This window comes from Ilyonectria robusta (assembly GCF_021365365.1).
Source record: "Ilyonectria robusta strain PMI_751 chromosome Unknown BGZ61scaffold_3, whole genome shotgun sequence".
NCBI lineage: Eukaryota > Fungi > Ascomycota > Sordariomycetes > Hypocreales > Nectriaceae > Ilyonectria > Ilyonectria robusta.
The window spans coordinates 2,813,525-2,832,673 of NW_025764437.1; the positions used below are offsets into that span (position 1 = coordinate 2,813,525).

Genomic DNA, 19,149 nt, shown 5'->3' on the forward strand with positions numbered 1-19,149 from the left:
AAAAAAGGGGCCATCCATTCACAGGCCTAGCCTCACCGCCCACCCAACCCACCGGGCCGGCCTCGCATGCCCCTTTTGGGACTGACGCCAGGAGACAGAGCTTCTGGTACCTAGATGAGCTGCGGCGAGCTGGGACCAGCGTTCGGGGCGCGTTTCTTCTGCCAGGTTCATATTTTTGTGTCTGACTGCAATCATAAAATCAGCACGGGCGACGAACAGGAGTGACGTTGATGAGAGCGGCCCTTTCACCGGGTTTGTTTAGCTGGGCATCACCCTTGTGATGAGCTTTCGATAGTCTCACCCGGCGAGCGTTGGCGTTGCTTCCGCGCATCGTCAATCTCGGGCTGGCGTGCAGCCGTGCATCTATGCAGCTGTGTTATACCCCCCCTGATGTCCCGTGGTGGTGCCCAGCTTGTGATAGACGGAAGCTGTGGGCATTGGCAGCGGGAGTGTCGAGTTCAGGTGGTAGCGGCGGTGGTGCGGATTCCCAGCGAGATACGGATACAGGCTCGTCTGGATGCAAATAGTACGCGGCTTGCCTCACCGTCGACTCACCATGGCTTGACCACCTGCATCTGCACTCCTCCTCCGGCCGAGCGTTTCATCTGCAACTCCCTCTTCTCCATCCGTGATTCACCATTGCACGTCTTTTCCCCATTGACGACCTGGCTCCGTTGCCCCCGTTCCATGTACTGTACACCTTCAGGGTCCTGTGCGATCCAAACTTCCAAAAGAAGGCCCGTCGGTCCTGTTGGCGCTGCTAGACTCGTAGAGTTCGCAGCGCTGCTAATTAACTCCATCCAACCCCTGCGTCGCACCCTTGTCGCGCGCCCCCCTTCTGCCTCTTCTTGGTGCTAGAGGGCTCCTAGAGAGTCCTAGGTCGCGAGCGAGTGGCCGTAGGAGTAATTGCTCGTGCAGAGTACATAGTCGATGTACGTGCGTGCGGCCTTGCGTACGTACCGCATCTCCCATCGCGCGACGCCCAACAGCGACGGACTTGTCACGTCACAATTCCTCGCCTGCGTTGTGGCTGTCAATCCCGGGACTTGTCTCGCCTCGCCTCGTCGAGCGCGGTTCCCAGCAGATCCCGATCCAAACAAAAGCCTCCAGGCTCCCACCCCCGTGGACTGAGTCCCACAATGCCTTCGACGGACAATGCTCGCCGCTGGACTCGCCGTCGAACTCGCGCGGACCTGATCATCAACACCTCGTCCTCCCTTGCGTCGCCGTCGTATTCCTTCCCCAGAGACAGAGACGCCGCTCCGCAGCCGCAGACGCCGCCGCCAGCAGACTGCAAGCCGCCGCCGGCCCTGTCTAAGTCACACCCCGACGCAGATAGTCGGGCGCTTAGTAGATTGCCGTCCTCCTCCCGCCACACACATGAATCGTTTTTAGACAACCCGACTCCCGTCGAGGACGACATGGCCGACCGTCTGCCTCGCGCTACCCAGCGGGACTCGCACGACCTCTCGCTGTCGCCGAGGAACGTCACCCGTGACTCTCTCGTCACCAACATGCTCCTGTCGCTCGACCAGTTTTCCATGGCACAGTTGGGCGACAGGTACGACAAACCCGACAAGCACGAGAAGCACGATAAGTACGGGGCTGGACCGCGATCACATACCTACGACGACGCCGCACCCCAGTTTGGCGCCGCCGACCCCCAGAGGACGTGGACTGCCACCTCGTCCGTCAACGGCGCACGAGTCAACGGACATCAATACTCCTACAGCTCCGACCTGGAAGCCGCCGACGACTCCAGCCGCCTGTCCAGCCAGCAGTCTCGCGGCCGACGCAGCAACAGCAGCTCCAACTTCCAGTCGGGCTTCACGCGCCTCAACAGCGTGCGAGAGTCGAGCCACCGCACGCAGCAGCCAGGGCCCACGCGGGCGATGCACTCGCGAGGCGGCAAGCCAGGAAGCAAGAGCAGCAGCACCACCAGCGCCAGCGTCGACGCCGGGTACGCACAAGTCCTCGGCAGCCAGCGCTGGGCACGAGGTTTCGGACGATCGGCCAGCTTCGACTACGGACCCGCACCGCCGCAGAACAACCCCGAGCCGGCGCCGTTCCGAGTAGAATTCCCAAACAACTTCCTCGCCGACGAGTACGACGCCGCCCCGACCCCGACCGTCCCCGGAGGCCCTCGCCGCGAGACCGCGAAGCCCACAATGCAGCCTTCGGTGCCGCCGCCGCCGCCGGCTCCCCTCGAACTTCCGCCCCTGGACCATAAACGCAGCAGCCGGTCGTTGCGGAGCGTCTCTGCCCGCAACAAGAGCGGCAGCAATCTACGAGAAACGGCCCCTGCCGTGCCGGCATTGGACCTTGACTCAGCACCTGCACCACATGTCGGCTATGAGAAGGCCAAGGATCCGGCCGTGCACAGCTCTGCACCTGCAACTGCACCTGCACCCGCCCCCGTGAAGGAGCGACCTGGGTTTTTCAGACGGGTCTTTGGCGGCGGCTCCAAGAACAACTCGCACAACTCACACAACTCAAATAACAGCCACAACGACGCCGCCAACTCTCCCCACTCGTCCCCGGCTGTCGATCACGCTGGAAGCGGCAAGATGCATGGGAGCTCCTCCGCGCCGCCCTCGCGCGACACCTCGTCCTCCCACTCCCACCATCCGGTCTTGCAGAAGAAGCCCTCGTCCTTCTTCCGCCGCCGCAAGAAGTCCGTCACCGATGACCCTCCTCCTCTACCCGCCTTTCCCACGCCGCCGATGCCTCGCGTTGCCCCCATCAATCTCCCTGGCGGAGGGGACAGGATCGTTTCTTTGCCTGAACAAAGCCCGGTCAGCAGCCTGCGGAAGGTCATGAACCCGTACCTGCGTTCGGCTGCGGGTGCCAATGGTTATCCAGCAGGCCAAGGCCCCTCTCCTCTGGCTGACATCTCCAACCTCTCCCACGAGCTTGACGATGACGACATTGACGACAGGCTTGAATACAAGCGAGACTTCTCTCCAGACTACTCACCTAGCCCCAACGCCAAGATCCGAGCTGTCCATGGCGATTCGGACGATTACCACACACGGGGAACTGAAACACCCTCACGCCCACCCCTGGAGCGACCTATGAAGGGTATGGGGACCCGTAACAACTCGTTCCTGGACCTCGACGGTGCCAGTGATAATGAGGATACCCATGATAGCCCATCCCATGGAAGACTTTCCGCCAAGACTAGGGAGAGGACCGGTGATACCACACCCCGAGGACGAGTTTCTCCCCAACCTGCGAACGACAATACAATCAAGGGCAAGAAGTCTTTCCATCGAGTCGAGCAGACTGATTCCGAAGATGATCCCAGCCGTTCGAATCTGGCGTTGCCCATCGAAGGTGCACGGGCGACGAGCCCCGCCGGCTCCGTTAGCACCGGCACCGACTACAAGTCGGCTCTCAGTGCTCCTCCGAGCGTGAGAATCGACGGCTCTGCTGATCCTAGCCCTAAGGTGCTCGGAACCTTCGACGCCATCAAGGCTAAGCCACTCGATGAGCCCGAGTTCGTTATTGGTGACCCTACTGAGGACGATCGACAGAAGGCTCAGAAGATCTACGATGGCAACGAAGACTTTATTCAGAAGTTGAAAGCTGCTGCTTGGATGGGCGAGGAAGGCCCAATCAGGCAACGGACTCTCCAGGCTTACATGGAACTATACGATTTCACGAGTCAGAGTATTGTCTATGCATTGCGGCAAGTATGTGGGCGTCTCGTGTTCCGTGCTGAGACACAGCAAGTCGATCGAATTCTGGTTGCCTTTTCCAAGCGATGGTGCGACTGCAACCCCAACCATGGGTTCAAGGCTACTGGTAAGAGCATCTGCCCCCATTGCTTGTCAGCGAGACTAATCATCCAAATAGATGTCATCCATACCATCTGTTACTCCATCATGCTCCTCAACACCGATTTGCACATGGCCGATATCGAACAGAAGATGACCCGTAGCCAGTTCGTCAAGAACACCATGGGAACCATCACGCAAGCCGTTATTGAGTCGGTACCCGATGCTTTTCATCGCCCCAGCATCCTTCCTGGAAAGGATGGCATGCTGAACGGCAACGAGAATCAGGAACCACCCGCGGAGCATGACCGCAGGTCGTTCAGAAACTCTTTCCGACCCCCTCCTCGTGCCGATTCTGGTACTTTGCCGGCTGAACCCGATGATGACTGCGGCCCCCTGGTCAAATCCCAGTTCAATGGATCCAAGAAGGCTTGGGAAGAGCAAATTGAAGTTGTGCTCAAGGGCATCTACACATCTATTCGGGATCAGCGTCTGCCCCTCTTTGGCGCTGAGCCTGAGAAGAATCTCAACATGCCGGGTTCTAGCAGCGGTGGTCTCTCCGTCATGGGAATGCTCAAGAGGACCCCCAGCGTCCTCAGCAAGGCACCTTCTGAAAGCCAACTTTCCATTCGCGGCCGTATCCCCGAGAATGGCCGGGCCAATACAGCGAGATGGAACTCCAAAAGCCGGTCACGAAACGGGATGGGTCGTAATGGCTTCTCGTCTAGTCGTACAAGCTTTGACGATGGCAATTCTTTGTGGAGCCCTGCCGGATCTTCAGCCACCTGGAGCCGCCATTCTCTGGGCAGAACCCAAACATCAGTATCGCAAGATTCGTTTGGTTCGGCAATGCCTCGTGGGGATTACCAGCAGTCGATTGGCTTTGCTAATGCCTTGAGCCAGGCAATAACCCGAGACGAGGACCTCTATGGAGACGGCGCACCGTCCGTCATGAGCGCTGACATTTCCAATACACAATTTCTTGAGGATGAGTCGCTGGAGCTCGCAGGTCCTCCTTGGGTCAAGGAGGGAATGGTGATCCACAAGCATCATCTTGATGGCGTGGAGAAAAAGGCTAGAGATAGACACTGGTCCGAGGTGTTTGCCGTCATTCAGAAAGGTCAGATGAGTCTGTTTTCGTTCACCCCGAACAAGTCAATGCGACAGAAGAACCGGAAGAATGCCGGCTCCAACATCGCTGTGGGAGGTGGCAACTGGCAGGATAATGCCACCAACATGGGCACTTTCAGCCTGCGGCAAACTCTCGCATCGGCTCTCCCACCACCTGGATATTCTCGCACTCGCCCAAATGTCTGGGCGCTGAGTCTACCCACTGGTGCTGTTCACCTGTTCCAGGTTGGCACGCCCGAGATTGGCAAGGAGTTCGTCAACACGGTGAACTACTGGAGTGCTCGTCTCAGCACCCATCCGTTGATTGGTGGAATAAGCAACATTGAGTATGGATGGAGTGATGCAATTGTCAACAATGCTCTAGTCACCGTTATCAACGAGACGACTCATGGCAAGACTTCTCGCCCAGGAAGCAGCGCGGCTCCTGGCCGCAGATCGAGCGTCACCAGTGCTAGCTTCCGAGGATCAAGCTTCGACCACGTTACCGGTGCTTTTACAAACAACAGCGGCCGAGGAAAGCTTCCTGGTGATCGCGTTCACATTTCGGATTGGTCGCCGCCCACTCAGAGCATGCGGCCCAGCAACTCTTCAGAGGCTGAGCAACTTGACACTCTCGACGCCTATGTCAAGGGTATTGAGGCTGAACTGCAATCCCATAACCAACTCCGCAGTCCTATGCTGCTCGCCTTTACTCCTAGGGGGGCTAATGCTAACAAAGCAATGTCCAACTGGGAGCGCAAGAGTGCGTATTTGCTTCGCGAGATTGTCAAGTTTACGACGTATGTCGACTGTCTTCAGCAAGCTGAGACGAGGAAGAATGAGATTTACACCGAGAGGGACCTCGCGCAGCGAGCTGCAAGAGGTGAGTTGAGCGATGGAGATATGGAGTTAAGCGCTGGCGAGGAGGGTGACATTACTCTGAGACCATGATTTGAATCATGCATTGCTGTTGCCGATTTCCAACGCGCGGACTAGCGTTAGCTCTCCCAGGATGAGAGCCATATCATGGGCACTGGAGCTGGAGTTTTCTGCCTCATCGTTGGCCCTTCTCCAGCCTTAATACCTATCCTGTGTCCATATTTTTTCCTTTCGATTCTATTACTGTATAAACAGAGTTGCTTGTTGGGAGAGAGACGAGATGTATAATGAAGATTCACGGGACGAAACCGAAGGCGTTGCAGCAGAGGACTTGGATATTAAACCCAAAAACTAGATTTCTTTAATGGTATTGATGATGACAAGCAGATTGATTCTGTCTTCCTCTTACATATTGGACCTTCGCCTGATACTGTGATGTATTCCCACCTTCGAGTCTTGACGACTAGCTAGGGATGTAAGACATGACACGTAAAATGCATATCCGCCAGTGCGACTAGCCGAATGTCGTTCGCCACGTACACCGGGAAGGTCACTGATAGCTCAAGTGTGTTGTGCATATGGACTAGCCTTGGCTTTCAAAGGGAATATGCATATATCTGACTATCTAATCGATGATAGACTGCTCTCCCTTTTGTAGGTGCATCTTGGACTTTGGGACTATGAGCTGAGCATGTACCCAGTCCAGAGAGCCAATATTACCAGTCCTGGCATACTCATTGAACCCAACTTCGACCCCCCATTTCCATTGTCGTCATCATTGCTATTGCTATTGCTGCCATTATCCTTGGCATCGTCGGTGTCTTTGTCATTGTTGACTCCGTTGCTGTATTTGGTTGTCGTGCTACCTCCAGCGGATCTCGTGGTCGTAGGCATATCCTGGCTTGAACTTTGCTGTGGTTCTGCTTCACTTGTGGCAGTGGAGGTGCTTGCTTGTTCAGATGTTGTGGTTTCAGACTCAGCGGTCTTGGATTCGACGGCCTCGGATTCGGTGGTTCGTTCTGATGATGACTCTTCGGTAGCTCTTTGATGTAATCAGGGTGTGTGCATCATCCATGTCGTTCGTGAGAAACAAAAACTCCAGAGGGTCTAATAAAACCTCTCTTACCACGCCGGCCTCGAGGACCTTGTGGTCCTTGCCGGCCAGGAGAGCCATCACTGCCCCGAATACCATTAATACCGTTCTGACCAGCTGCTCCAGCAGCACCTGGCAAGCCATTAACTCCAGCAGGACCCTGAACACCTTGAAGGCCATTAACTCCAGCGGGACCTTGAGGACCCTTGATGCCTTGAGGACCTGGTATGCCTTGGGGACCTGGTATGCCTTGGGGACCCGGTAGTCGTTGCAATGCCTGGAGTTGTTATTCAAGGGATGTTAAGCGATCATTGGAGGGCGTATCCTTGAGTAGCTGCAGGGTTCCCAATAGTCCCATGAAAACAGCAAGGCCGAACATCCCTCTATTAATCCAGTTTGTTTCGAGCCCATTATCAATCGCTTTTGTGAGGATATCAAAAAGGCGCTCAAGAAGAGCAAGAAATTGGGTGAATAAAGCAACAAATAGGTCAACGTCGGAAGAGCCAGGGATTGCTGCTGCAGTAATAGTAGCAGTAACCGTAACGGTAGTAGTCGTAGTGGGCGAGCAGGAAAATATGGTATCGTGGCTGTACCCCATGCTGGCGAGTCTATTGGCAGCAATAATCTGAGTTGATGTATAGTCAAGAGAAGTATGGAAGTTGTATGGATGGAACGGAGAATGTTGGGCTTCGGATGCGATGAAAAGATTAGTATTTGGGAATTGGGAACTTTTATCAGAAGTTGGGTTTTAATTACTGGACGACAAGTCGGACAGGGAAATAAAGTTGTCAGGAACATCCATCATCTAGGAAATAAAGTTGTCAGGAATATTCATCACCTAGGAAATAAAGTTGTCAGGAACATTCATCATCCAGGATATAAAGTTATCAGGAATATTCATCATCTAGGAAACCTAACAAGCGAACAACCCCCCATCCATCCGAGCTAATAAATGGCCACAGCTTCGCCCCCATACAAATCTGGAGGATCTCATGGCCCTGCCAAGCGACCAAGCGAGTCCGACGCGGCGCGGGCCTGCGAGAACGCTCGAAACATAGGGCGCATGCATCAGCCGCACCGTGGCGTCTTCTTGATCGTCTTTGGGAATGAAACTAATGTACGGAGGCTGCAGTCCGGGGGCTTAGCAGGCAGTTTCTGAGGCGTTTTTAACCTGTCGAGTGGCGACGGGCTGATTTGGCGTTGATTGAAGCTGGAGAAATCGAGTTAGCAGTGTGATGGTCTTGTAGCTAACTTGATGGGATTCAAGCATTCCCTTGTCGAAAACGCGCAATAGAGAGTCCTGAAACACAGTCTTTTACATGCGAGAACAAGGTTAGGGTTGTAAAAGTGTTATGCAGGGAGAAGCGAGCGAAACGAAACAAATCCCCAGAAAGACGGAGTGTCTGCATAAAGATGCATACTCCCCCTGGTAACTGGAAGACGCAGAGTTACAACGCAACTCTCGTCTTTAATACGCCCATGACGAGCTCTCATCCTTGGTAACACGTTGCCAACGCGGGACAAAGGTGCTCGTAATGAGGCTGTGGTCTGGGCAGCCTGCATCTCGACCATCATCTTGCCAACGTGGATGTATCCGTGACTTATCAATGTAGGAGAATCACTCACAGGACAGAGATTCATGGTATTTCCATTCTTTTGGGGACATGGCCGAGATTGACTGTCCCGCATCGCTTCACAAGGGTTGCTGGGTTCGAGGATTGACAAGCCAGCCCGGATGCTAGCCTATATTGATTCCGTAAAGTTGAGGGATGCTGCGGCAGCGGATGTGCACTATTTTGTGAAGTCTGTGATACCAAGTTAGCTAATCGGACCCTTCTTGTGTCTGTAACCGTAGCACACAAACCTTGGGTCTTCCTTCGAGGACCACGAGCAGATTGTTCTCGAGGCCCGGGTGCATAAGAAGAACCAACATGGCCAAGATATAAATGAGTCAAATAACAAATTTTGTTAACAAGATAGCGTAGCTGTATTTAGAAAACTGGGAGGAAGTGTTGGGGTTACTTGGGCTTTCGGTGGATGGAGGGTGAGGGAAGAAGACTTTTGGGCCCACGGCCCTTGAGACTTGGGTTGTTGTTTTGACCTGTGGACTACCACCAGCCAACTGTGTGTGTCTTGTTAAAAAAGCTGCACCGCCATCGGGTGGTTACGGGGCCACACACCAAAAATACGTCACAGATTCGCCTTGAATGTTTGTTGTCGTACGCGATGTTTGTGATCAGAATAGGTTTTTCCTATGAAAGATTGGCCTTTGGTCCGTCTCATCATAAAATGAAGAAACTGGGAGTGATCACAATATTCATATTGCTATCTTCATGGAGCACAAAAGAAAGCCAGAGACAATCGGCGTTATAGTCTTAATGACTAAGTAAGTGAATCATTCGTATGTTCCTAGGAACATAGCTACACGAAACAGAGAAATGTGTAACTAGTACACAACAACCATCCCCATCCCTTTTGGATCCTCAAGCCGAGGCGACACCCGTTTGACTCAACATCTGTTTAGCAAGTGTTTAACATGGTGGTCAGGGCTGACTTCTCGGCACTGGTGACGGTGAGCTCCCAGTAGCTCTTGACGGCGACCCAGCTCTTGGCGTACTTGCAGTAGAAGCTGGTCAGCGGGGGCTTCCACTGGTCGGGAGGAGAGCTGCTCTTGGCCGAGTTGACCTCGTCGGTGACGGCCCAGAGCTGAGGGCGGGTGATGTCGTTGGCGAACAGAGTACGCTTGGCGGTGGTCCACGCGGCGGCTCCAGACTGAAGAGTGTTAGCGAGGACGGCTCACGACTGATGCAATGTTCATAATTCGGCACTTACGATCCAAGCGTTTTGAAGAGGAACCATGTGGTCAATGTCAACGTCGCTGGCAGCGGTCCAAGTCGCGCCGTCGTAGGGGCTGTACCACGATCCGGAGGTCGAGGCGCAGGCGCTGTTGGTCACGACATTGGTGCCATCACGCATGAGAACATATTCACTTCCCAGGCAGTTAGCAAGAGCACCTCCAAGACTGACACAGGAGAGTCCTACCGAGTGTTGCACGTTCCGGAGACGGTGTTCCAGTGAGGGAACAGGTCGCGATCATAGGTACCAGTGTTGGTGCTGGCGGCAACAGTCAACGCAGCGAGCTGGGTTCGAGCGTTGGCCGTGGTGGGGATTCCTGGCTATATAACAGAGGAGTTATTAGACTGCCGCTCAGTCCTCTTGGCAGAGGCAGAGGGGTATAAGTCTACTTACCGCTTCCGGGGTGGGAGCAGCGAGGGCGCCAGAGACGGCGAGAAGAGCGGCGAGAGTGAACTTCATCTTGATCTGGGTGTCTTGGGTTGCAGTGCCGAGAGGGTGAGGTGAATGAGATGAGAGGGAGGATCGGGGTGGGATTTATAGTCGTGCGAGAGTCCTGCTTCGTCCTCCTTCGTCCCATGCTCGTCAATGGTAGCAATGACTTTCTCCGGCCTCGGCCTTTGAAGCGGTCGATGATCCCGTTATCGCTGGATTGGGCGCTTACATGCCATGCCGCCTCTCCTGATACACTCACCGACCTACCTTTTTGCGAGTTGTTCCGTGTGATGCTTTCGTCGATCTCCCGCCCACGAGGCCTGGCGATAGGCACTTGTTGTTTGTTATCGCAGGGCGGAGCCACTTTCCATCAATACCAGCCCAGCCCTTGCAGAAGGCCATCGGGGGGTTCCGCGGCGCAGGGCCGTTTTGGACTGCACTGCCGATGAGGGTTTCAACCGCCAAGGGCCAGCGGACAAGGAGGAAGAAGTCCAGCGATCCAGTCAAGGCGATAGGCAGGGCCACGCAGATGGCACCTCGGCTGATCTCCACGCGCTCTGTTTGGCTGTGGGCGCTCGCCAAGTGTGGAGAGAGCAAGGGAACCTGCCTAATCCAGCAACTGGGCCCTGGAGGTGAGACAAAGCCGATGCTAGTGATGCTAGTGATGCTGCGTGGGGAGACGGGGGATCCCTGTCTTTGGTGATCTGGCTACTACGTAGTAGCACCTCGCTAAGTCGTTGAGCCCGGACCAGAGGGTATGAAATCGGAAGTTGGCAGTTCAGGTCTATCTCGAGATATCGGTGGCTGGAGAGATAATGCACGACGGCTGACTAGATGCGGATGGTTGAGTAGTCTTTATCGGCTTAGGACCCGGAAAGGGCATCGCAATGCGTATCGAAGAGCACTGCGGAGCGGCGCCTTCCGTGGGAAGCTACTATAGTAACAAGATAGACATTAGCTCTAGCACAAAGAAGTAGTTTAGGTTTCTTCCCCTGCATCCTCTTCTCACTCTTGATTGGAAATGGATCCAACTCTGTCGTCAACGGCATCGGCAGCCTCCGGCCCAGGCTCCACTGGACGTATACAATCTTGATAGGAAGATTCACGAGCTACTGCTCACCATTGGCATTTGGACTTCCGAGGGCAGTGGAAGCAGGTCTGAAAACCACCTAGAGGCAATCTTGGGGTCTTGGCGACAAACAGTCGAGGACAATCAGCTCCTCATGCTCGGCAATAACTACACTGGCTGATCTTTACGGCGAGTGGTGGAAGAAATTCATGCCACAAACGGCAAGGTATTCGGACCTGGCCGACATCCGTTCGCTATCAGTACTGACGATCAAGTCGTTTACTTCAAATCGGAAATGGAAACATGGGTAACAGGATATGCGGTTGCCGACAACGGCCTCGCCATGCACGCAACACCGGTCGTTTCTCCTTCTACGTGGCGTTCGTGGGGGCATTTTCTCCTTGATAAGTTTTGACAGGCATCACTTCTTCATCGTGGGAATCAGTTCCAGAACTTCTCGCCCTTTCCTTGACTGAGTAAGACTCGGCTTAAAGGATGAAATACCAAGATGAGGACGCATTTATGGAGAATCACTGCATCTCGGCCCAGAACTATAAGTTGCAACTTCGCACGACTCACGGGTCAATACCAATGTAAAATAGGGTCAAACCTAACGCATCTTACGACTAGAGTACACTGTGAAGACAGATCTGTACGGGGCTGGGTTTGCCGGGCCATGTTGGGACATATTTTTGCTTTGTCCTTCAAAGCCCAAAATCTTTCCATTGTCTTGGACAGGCGAATGACTTTGGCATGTAGAGTAGTCGAATTCGGGGGCTAGCTTCACATTATCAAGATAATACGGACGCAACCCAAACCTCATGAACCTGGGGAAAGATATATCCTACCCGCCAAGATGTTGATGTGGGACCAACTGCATTGCACATGGTACCTTCATGGCCCGAGCAAACCCACTGCAGCTGCCAATAGGGAATCCAGGCTTGTTCCGACAGAGTGGCTACAAACCCTGCGGCCAATAATGTCGCGATTACCCTCGATTTGGAGATCTTCTACTTCGTATATCCGTACTTCCGTATCCACCATTCCCTTCCTCCGCCGTGGGCAGAGGGTAGTCACGGGGAATCCGGTATATTTAAGAACATTTAAAATTGCTTGATCGAATAGAACAGATGCTGCATCTACAGCTAAGATACCGGAGACCGACAGGGAAAGAACTCAACAACCTCAACCATGACGTCGACCCAGCAAGCTCGCACTATTGCCGTTCTAGGTGCCACGGGAAACCAAGGACAAGGCGTTGTGCGCGCTCTTCTTCATAAAGCATCCCTATCCTTTCACGTCCGTGCCATTACGCGAGACGTTGAAAGCCCAGCGGCTCAGCGTCTCCTACAAGATTTCCAGTCCCATGGAAGACTGAGTCTTGCAAGCGCTAACATCTACGACATCGAGAGCTTACGCTTGGCGTTCAAGGGCGCTTATGGGGTCTTTGCTGTAACTCACAATCGACTCCCGGGCAAGACTATTGATACTGAGGACCAGCTGCGTCATGAGTTGGCTGCTGGTAGCAATATTGTGGACGCTGCGGAGTATTGCAAGGTCGAGCACTTTGTCATGAGCAGTCTCCCGAATCTTACCACGTCGAGTGGTGGAGTCTTCACGAAGGTCTATCATTTTGATTACAAACACGAAATTGAGCAGTTGGCTCGAAGGCAATTGCCTGCTGTCACAGCTTTAATCCCAGGTTATATGCCACATGCTCCACACGAATTCTATTTCTAATTCACGATTCTAGGCCTATTCTACACCAATATGATATGGACGCAGTATTGTCGAAGACAAGGTAAGTGCCTTCTATCGCTTTTAAAGCCCTTGCTCACTCTTAATCCACAGAAGATGGCTCCGTTCGCTTTTGCGCACCTGTGTCTGGTGACACGCTTGCGGATTGGGTTGATCCAGGGTATGATGTCGGTGTCTTTGCAAGCGGTAAGTGCCGTCCAAGTCGATGGGATGAATAAAAGCTGAGCACAAAATCACAGAAGTTTTCGCAGCCGGTCCACAGAAAGCAGGTTCAAAGACGTATCCTGTGGTCAGCCCTAAAATTCCATTTTCTCAGTTTTCGGAGATCTTTTCGACAGTAACATCTCAACCTTCTTGCTTCGAGTCAACGACTATGGAGGAATGGGGTGCGACTGTAGCGGCGACAGTCGGAAAGGGATATGAAGAAGATATAAAACAGATGATGCAGTGGATTGCCATGGCCCCAAGCGATAAGATTTGCTATGGAACTATGGATGCTGCAGATGACACATCCTGGCAGGATCTCGGCGTGCGAGCAAGCACATTCGAGGAGTGGATGGCAAGGTCAAACTGGCAGGGGCCGTAGATTCCGGATCATAAAGACAAGTCGCATCATTTCTAGCTCCTAAGCGGCTGCTATTGCAACTTAGAGATGAACTTGTGCCTCGGACTCTTCTCTTGTGCTCTGTCAAGTTCACAAAGCTCCCTGTCAATATTCTGACCCATCATATTCTTTATCCAGCCCGACCGACTCGCCAGCGATCCTTGCAGCGCTGTCTACTTGCTCCCATAGCTCCTCTGAATATTCTTCGAGGCAGGCCTTGCATTTGCCACAATTTCCGCATCCGCTTTCTCTCCGACCCGTGTGAGCGTTGAACGCCCAGGTGCCATCGTCTGGTCTCTTGCCGCCATATAACCCGGTCACCAAGTCGAATTCATCCAGAGGTTCTGGGAATCGTAGAACATGCCTCATCTTATTCCTGTTCGTGATTGTGTACACGTCAACTCCAGCATCTATTCCAGCAGCAACTGCTCTCTGGAAGCAAATCTTGTCTGTTCTTCGGTTGGGTACCCACACCCCAGTCTGTCGCCACGGATAGGACGTACGACTCTCGACCTGGTCTAGATAGATAGCCTTGAGATTGGGGTATTTTTTGGACTTGATAAGAGCGATGACAGCATCCTCGAAGCATTCGATGTTGCGCCACTTCGGTTCCATAAGAGTACTGACCCCATCGCCAAACAATACTAGTGCTTCCATGCTTCTGGGGAAAGCGTGAACAAAAAATCGGATAAAGTGACCTCGGGACAGCGTGTTACTCGATTCTTCTCCGTCGGAATGCTCATACGCAGGGCCTTCCTTGATGGGGTTTTCTTCGTCGGAATCTTCCTGGGAGTCATTATACCTGAACAGCTCTCCATCTCCACCATCATCATTGCATGCATCACCCTCGATCCCGGATGCATCAATTGTGAAGTGTCGCAACTCACGGAAGCGCTGCATGTCTTGAGGGGTGTACGGCCAACATCGGGAACCCCTGGACTCGCGATGCTCGTAGAACATCAGACTTCGCAATGAATCACCGTAATCGCACGACAATCTGTATACCATTTCGTCCAAATAGTCCAGATTCTCTGTACCTCGGAACGCAATGGATTCTAACTTATGGGCTGCACTAAGCAAGCATCTCATAAATGGTTGATTCGAACAACGACCAACGTTGTCGAGAATGATGTGCTTGACTGAGGAGGAGTGCGGAGGCAGATCATACTTTATTTCGGTCTCTTCTTCTTCTTCAGAGCTTGAATATCTTTCGTAAGGCCACATTGATCTATACGCTGTCATTCCAGTCGTTACTTCGTCGTCAGATGAAATATCGGAACCATTGTCGGACTCGTCGGATTCGTCAGAATCGTGGTCCCAGTAATTGGCGGAAATTTCGTAGTTTTCAGCATGAAAAATTGAGCCAAGTCCGTTATAATAGACATGGTCGAGTTGGGGAAGTCGAAGAATATTGGCCAGGATGGACTCCGAACCCAGACCGTGTGTATAAAATCGGCTATCCTGGTCCATCCACGTGCATGATGCAACGCCTATAGCAATATCATGTAGACTCGCCAAACCAGGCAGCCAGGTTTTGTTGGTAAAGCACATTTGAATGACCAACGAGAACCAGCCAAGGGAAGTTAAACGAGTGTCGTGGTAGGCGCGCGTAATGAACTTCAAGTCCCGTAGACGGGGGCACATGGCAATCAAAAGCATCTTCAAGAAGCCATCTTTGCCGTCCGAGATCTGGGATCGGGCTAGATCAAGTATGTCGTCTGATATGAAGCCACGCACGACAGCGAAGTACTTGTCGATCTCACCAGTCTCCGGATACCAGCTCACTGGCTCGGCCTTTTCCCGACAATATGGCTGGTTCAAGTCAAAGAACCCCCAATCTTTCCAATCACTACGATCGCGCCAGATCTCGAGAGACCGCACATGCCAAACCAGCAAAGGATCCTCGAGTCCAAAGGCACTGCGCAGCAGGGTCGGAATTGTAAGTGGCGAGAGGTCCGAAGAAACTCCATACGTCTTGTGTGCGGCCTTGTGGCGTTGCAGAATATCTTTGGAACAGTTGGCGATGAAACTGCATGTCGTAGCAAAGTTGAAATGCGACTCGACGGGAACAAAGTCCATCATGCGATTGATGAGTTCTGGTGCCAGTTCGACAATCGGACATGGCGAAATACCAGGCTGTGCCATCGTATCAGGAGGGGATTTCAGAAAACGCGCCGATGAAAGATGAGGTTCAGTAATATTTGAAGCGCAATAGTGCGACGCTGAAGGGGAGTTTTAAAGACGTTTTGTTGTGGGTGAGTCAGAGGGAAAATGAGCTGCCTCGTATGTTGGTTGGCACAGAATAGCCTCAGTTTCAGCTCAGCGGGGAGGACAATCCTTTGGCCTTGAACCAACACCAATTTGTTCAGCAGCCGTGGCACAGATTGATACGGCTATAGAGCCCAGCGTTTACAATGGGGCGGAGCACCTGCATAAAATGCGGAACAGTCCGAGGATTGACTATGATAGAAAATACCCCGGACAGCTCTCAGGGCATCCCGGAGTCTATCTGGGTGGAACATGCAACCATCTACAGTTTCAACACGGTAAGTAACAATAAATAATAGTTAAATGCATACACGTGGGCTATTAGGTAATAATTTGGAGACGATAAAGGAGACAGAGCTCATATTGTGGCTCTGTTAGGGGATCGGACTCTTTGCAGCATGTCACGGTCACAGCCTTATTGAACGAGACGATGTGAGAGGAAACATGGTCACCATATTTCTTAATATAGAAGAGGTACTGCCGCGAAATTAAACGAGCAGAGCTCCGAAGCCGAAAGCAAGAATGAGAGCCATGTACTTTGTCGCCGTAGCCTGTCCTACACTCCCACTGGTTATAACCAGAGGCGCCGTTGGCTCACTGGTCTGCTTTGTTGTCGTGATTATAGTTGAGGAAGCAGCTGCAGTTGGAGGCGTGGTAGGCTCAGAAACGCCTTCTGGACAGTCCCAGTGATCTCCATGGGCAACACACTCTCCGCCATCCTCGGAACTCTCGGAATCACTGCTTGATTCATCATCGGGGGCGTAAGGAGGCTCTTCGACACCATCAGGGCAGTGCCAGTGGTCACCATGAGCCTCACACTCTCCAATAGCTTCGGAATCCTCAGTGTCACTGGGTTCCTCCCCAGGAGCATAAGGGGGCTCCTCAACACCCTCAGGACAGTGCCAGTGGTCACCGTGAGCCTCACACTCCCCAATAACTTCAGAGTCGTCGGCGTCACTGGGCTCATCACCAGGAGCATAGGGCGGCTCCTCGACACCGTCAGGGCAATGCCAGTGGTCTCCATGTGCAGTGCACTCTCCGGCAGTTTCATCAACAATGGGCTCCTCGCCAGGAGCATATGGAGGCTCCTCGGTACCTTCTGGGCAGTGCCAGTGGTCACCATGAGCCTCACACTCTCCAGAATCCTCGGAATTTTCAGCATTGCTAGAGTCATCCCCAGGGGCATACACGGGCTCCTCAACACCTTCAGGGCAGTGCCAATGATCTCCGTGTGCAACACACCCTGCAGCACCGTCGGAATCTTCGGAGCCCTCAGAATCCCCGGTATGGTTAGACCCGTCGGCATTTGGTTCCTGGCCGGGAGCATACGGGGGCTCTTCGACGCCCTCTGGGCAATGCCAATGGTCCCCATGAGCCACGCACTCTTCGGAAGCATCATCATCGCCGCCTGCAGAGTTGGGTGGTGAGGTTGGCTCGGGCACACCATCTGGACAATGCCAGTGATCTCCATGAGGAGAACAAGTTCCTGCAGCTGTCGTCGTAACTTTTGGCTGTTCGGGCTCTTCAGGTTGCCCTGTTGGCGATGTGGTCGGCGGTGTTGTTGGCTCAGGTACACCTGGAGGACAATGCCAATGATCTCCGTGAGCAGAACAAGTACCCCCATTTGCCATCGTTGTTTTGGGCCCCTCAGGCTTCTGGGTCGCGGGCGTATCCGTTGGCTCCTCTGATGGCGGCGTCGTGGGCTCGGGTACACCTGGAGGGCAATGCCAATGATCACCATGAGCAGAACAGGACCCTGCACTTGTTGTAGATGTTTTGGGGCCATCGGGCTTTTGCGTCGTGCGAGTCTCATTTGGCTCTTCAGGCTCCTCCGTTGGTGATGTAATCGGTGGTGTTGTTGGCTCGGGCACGCCTGAAGGGCAATGCCAGTGATCTCCATGAGGAGAGCAGGTTCCTACAGCAGTTGTGGTGTCTTTTGGTTCCTCGGGTTCCTCTGTGGGCGATGTGGTTGGAGGTGTGGTTGGCTCTGGTACACCCGGAGGACAATGCCAGTGATCTCCGTGGGGAGAGCAGGTCCCCACAACAGTTGCGGTGTCCTTTGGCCCATCTGGTATTTCTGTCGAAGATGTAGTTGGCGGTTTGGTCGGCTCAGGCACACCTGGAGGGCAATGCCAGTGATCTCCGTGAGGAGAGCAAGTAGCTTCTGCCGTAGTCTCTCCCGAAGCCTCGCTCACGGTGGTGCTTGGGTACGGCTCACAATGCCCTTTCCATGTCAGCTAAATGTTGTGATAGGATGGTATCAAATAGAATCATCTTACAGTGATCAATATGCAAGCTACACATAGAACCAGTGGGTGAAGGAGGCACCTGGACGGTTGTTGTGGTGCTGCACTGGGGCACTGTTGTGACCGACGACGTGATGCGATACCCTTCTGCCTCCAGAATATCCGATTGGATATAGCCATAAGCTGTCAGTCTAGGTGTCCCGGACCTGTAGTACACAGTGGTGTAGACGGGGATGACAGAGCCAGTCCAAGTGTGATCCTGAGTGTAGTACTTGTCGTTAATGGAGCTATACATGCTCTGGAAATCAGGGACGGTCGTTGCAATTCCCCATCGCGTGCTGGTGATATCACTGCATATTCATAGGTAAAAATGTCAGTAATTTGGCCTTTGAATAGTCTAGAAAACACAGCGTCGCTCAAATAGGAGACACTTACGAGCAGACCAAGGTTGGCGAGGGAGCTTCCGTTGTCACTGCTCGGGGAATGGCCAGGGCTGAGATTAGCCGGCCCAAAATAAGGCATACAGCCCAAGGCTTGAAGTACATCTTGACTGAGGTCACAGAATGTCTGCGGTGTAGATGATGGACTAGGAATGATTCAACTGACTGGGAGGCTCTTGTGGTGACTTATATACACATTTGAGGATGGCTTGCTGACTGTTGCCAGGCGCCATGTCCGGTGAGCGCTGCGATGCCAAGGTTCGACTTAACAAGTCCATCCCGTAATGCATCCATGTTGTCTCTATTCCCAACTGTTGAGTCACATGGATTGGGCTTTGAGCAGTTGGTGGCGTTCAATACTGTCTTCTCGCTTTCCTATTTGAGACGCCTCCGTGGGATACGTGCAGTCATCAAGGTAGTTCTCAAAAATCTCGCAAGTTGGGAGTAATTCGTAGAGAACCTCTACGGACAAGTCCAATACCAAGGTGGCCTAGTCGACCAGTCGCCAAGCCCATCAGTACCAGTTTAATCAATGCCACTATGACCTGAGTTACTCTTGGCAAGCGATGAGTCGAACAAAATACGCGGGGGTCACAATCATTTGGTGCGCGTGAA

At 53.1% G+C, this 19,149-nt stretch overlaps 6 protein-coding genes across 6 annotated transcripts; 2 read left to right on the top strand and 4 right to left on the bottom strand.

The window, feature by feature from the left end:
* Positions 1-1,139: 1,139 nt before the first annotated feature.
* BGZ61DRAFT_528444 (uncharacterized protein) lies at positions 1,140-5,840 on the top strand (the record flags this gene model as incomplete). The annotated part of the gene is made up of 2 exons (XM_046253253.1): positions 1,140-3,807; positions 3,859-5,840. The coding sequence occupies 2 exons, from the start codon at positions 1,140-1,142 to the stop codon at positions 5,838-5,840; spliced, it is 4,650 nt and encodes a 1,549-aa protein (XP_046110029.1).
* Positions 5,841-6,393: 553 nt separating this feature from the next.
* On the bottom strand, positions 6,394-7,459 carry BGZ61DRAFT_528445 (uncharacterized protein; the record flags this gene model as incomplete). Its single annotated transcript, XM_046253254.1, has 4 exons — positions 6,394-6,438; positions 6,489-6,810; positions 6,866-7,138; positions 7,239-7,459. 4 exons carry the CDS (start codon positions 7,457-7,459, stop codon positions 6,394-6,396), a joined length of 861 nt encoding a protein of 286 aa, XP_046110030.1.
* A 1,755-nt stretch (positions 7,460-9,214) lies between these two features.
* On the bottom strand, positions 9,215-10,176 carry BGZ61DRAFT_514511 (bacterial-type extracellular deoxyribonuclease; the record flags this gene model as incomplete). Its single annotated transcript, XM_046252212.1, has 4 exons — positions 9,215-9,633; positions 9,694-9,850; positions 9,904-10,037; positions 10,111-10,176. 4 exons carry the CDS (start codon positions 10,174-10,176, stop codon positions 9,382-9,384), a joined length of 609 nt encoding a protein of 202 aa, XP_046110031.1. The 3' UTR covers positions 9,215-9,381.
* Positions 10,177-12,409: 2,233 nt separating this feature from the next.
* On the top strand, positions 12,410-13,562 carry BGZ61DRAFT_473850 (uncharacterized protein; the record flags this gene model as incomplete). Its single annotated transcript, XM_046248508.1, has 4 exons — positions 12,410-12,920; positions 12,972-13,019; positions 13,070-13,162; positions 13,216-13,562. The coding sequence occupies 4 exons, from the start codon at positions 12,410-12,412 to the stop codon at positions 13,560-13,562; spliced, it is 999 nt and encodes a 332-aa protein (XP_046110032.1).
* On the bottom strand, positions 13,464-15,936 carry BGZ61DRAFT_443951 (uncharacterized protein). Its single transcript, XM_046244935.1, has one exon. The coding sequence runs from the start codon at positions 15,723-15,725 to the stop codon at positions 13,686-13,688; it is 2,040 nt and encodes a 679-aa protein (XP_046110033.1). The 5' UTR covers positions 15,726-15,936; the 3' UTR covers positions 13,464-13,685.
* Positions 15,937-16,336: 400 nt separating this feature from the next.
* On the bottom strand, positions 16,337-18,639 carry BGZ61DRAFT_528449 (uncharacterized protein; the record flags this gene model as incomplete). Its single annotated transcript, XM_046253255.1, has 3 exons — positions 16,337-18,072; positions 18,128-18,444; positions 18,530-18,639. The coding sequence occupies 3 exons, from the start codon at positions 18,637-18,639 to the stop codon at positions 16,337-16,339; spliced, it is 2,163 nt and encodes a 720-aa protein (XP_046110034.1).
* Positions 18,640-19,149: the final 510 nt, after the last annotated feature.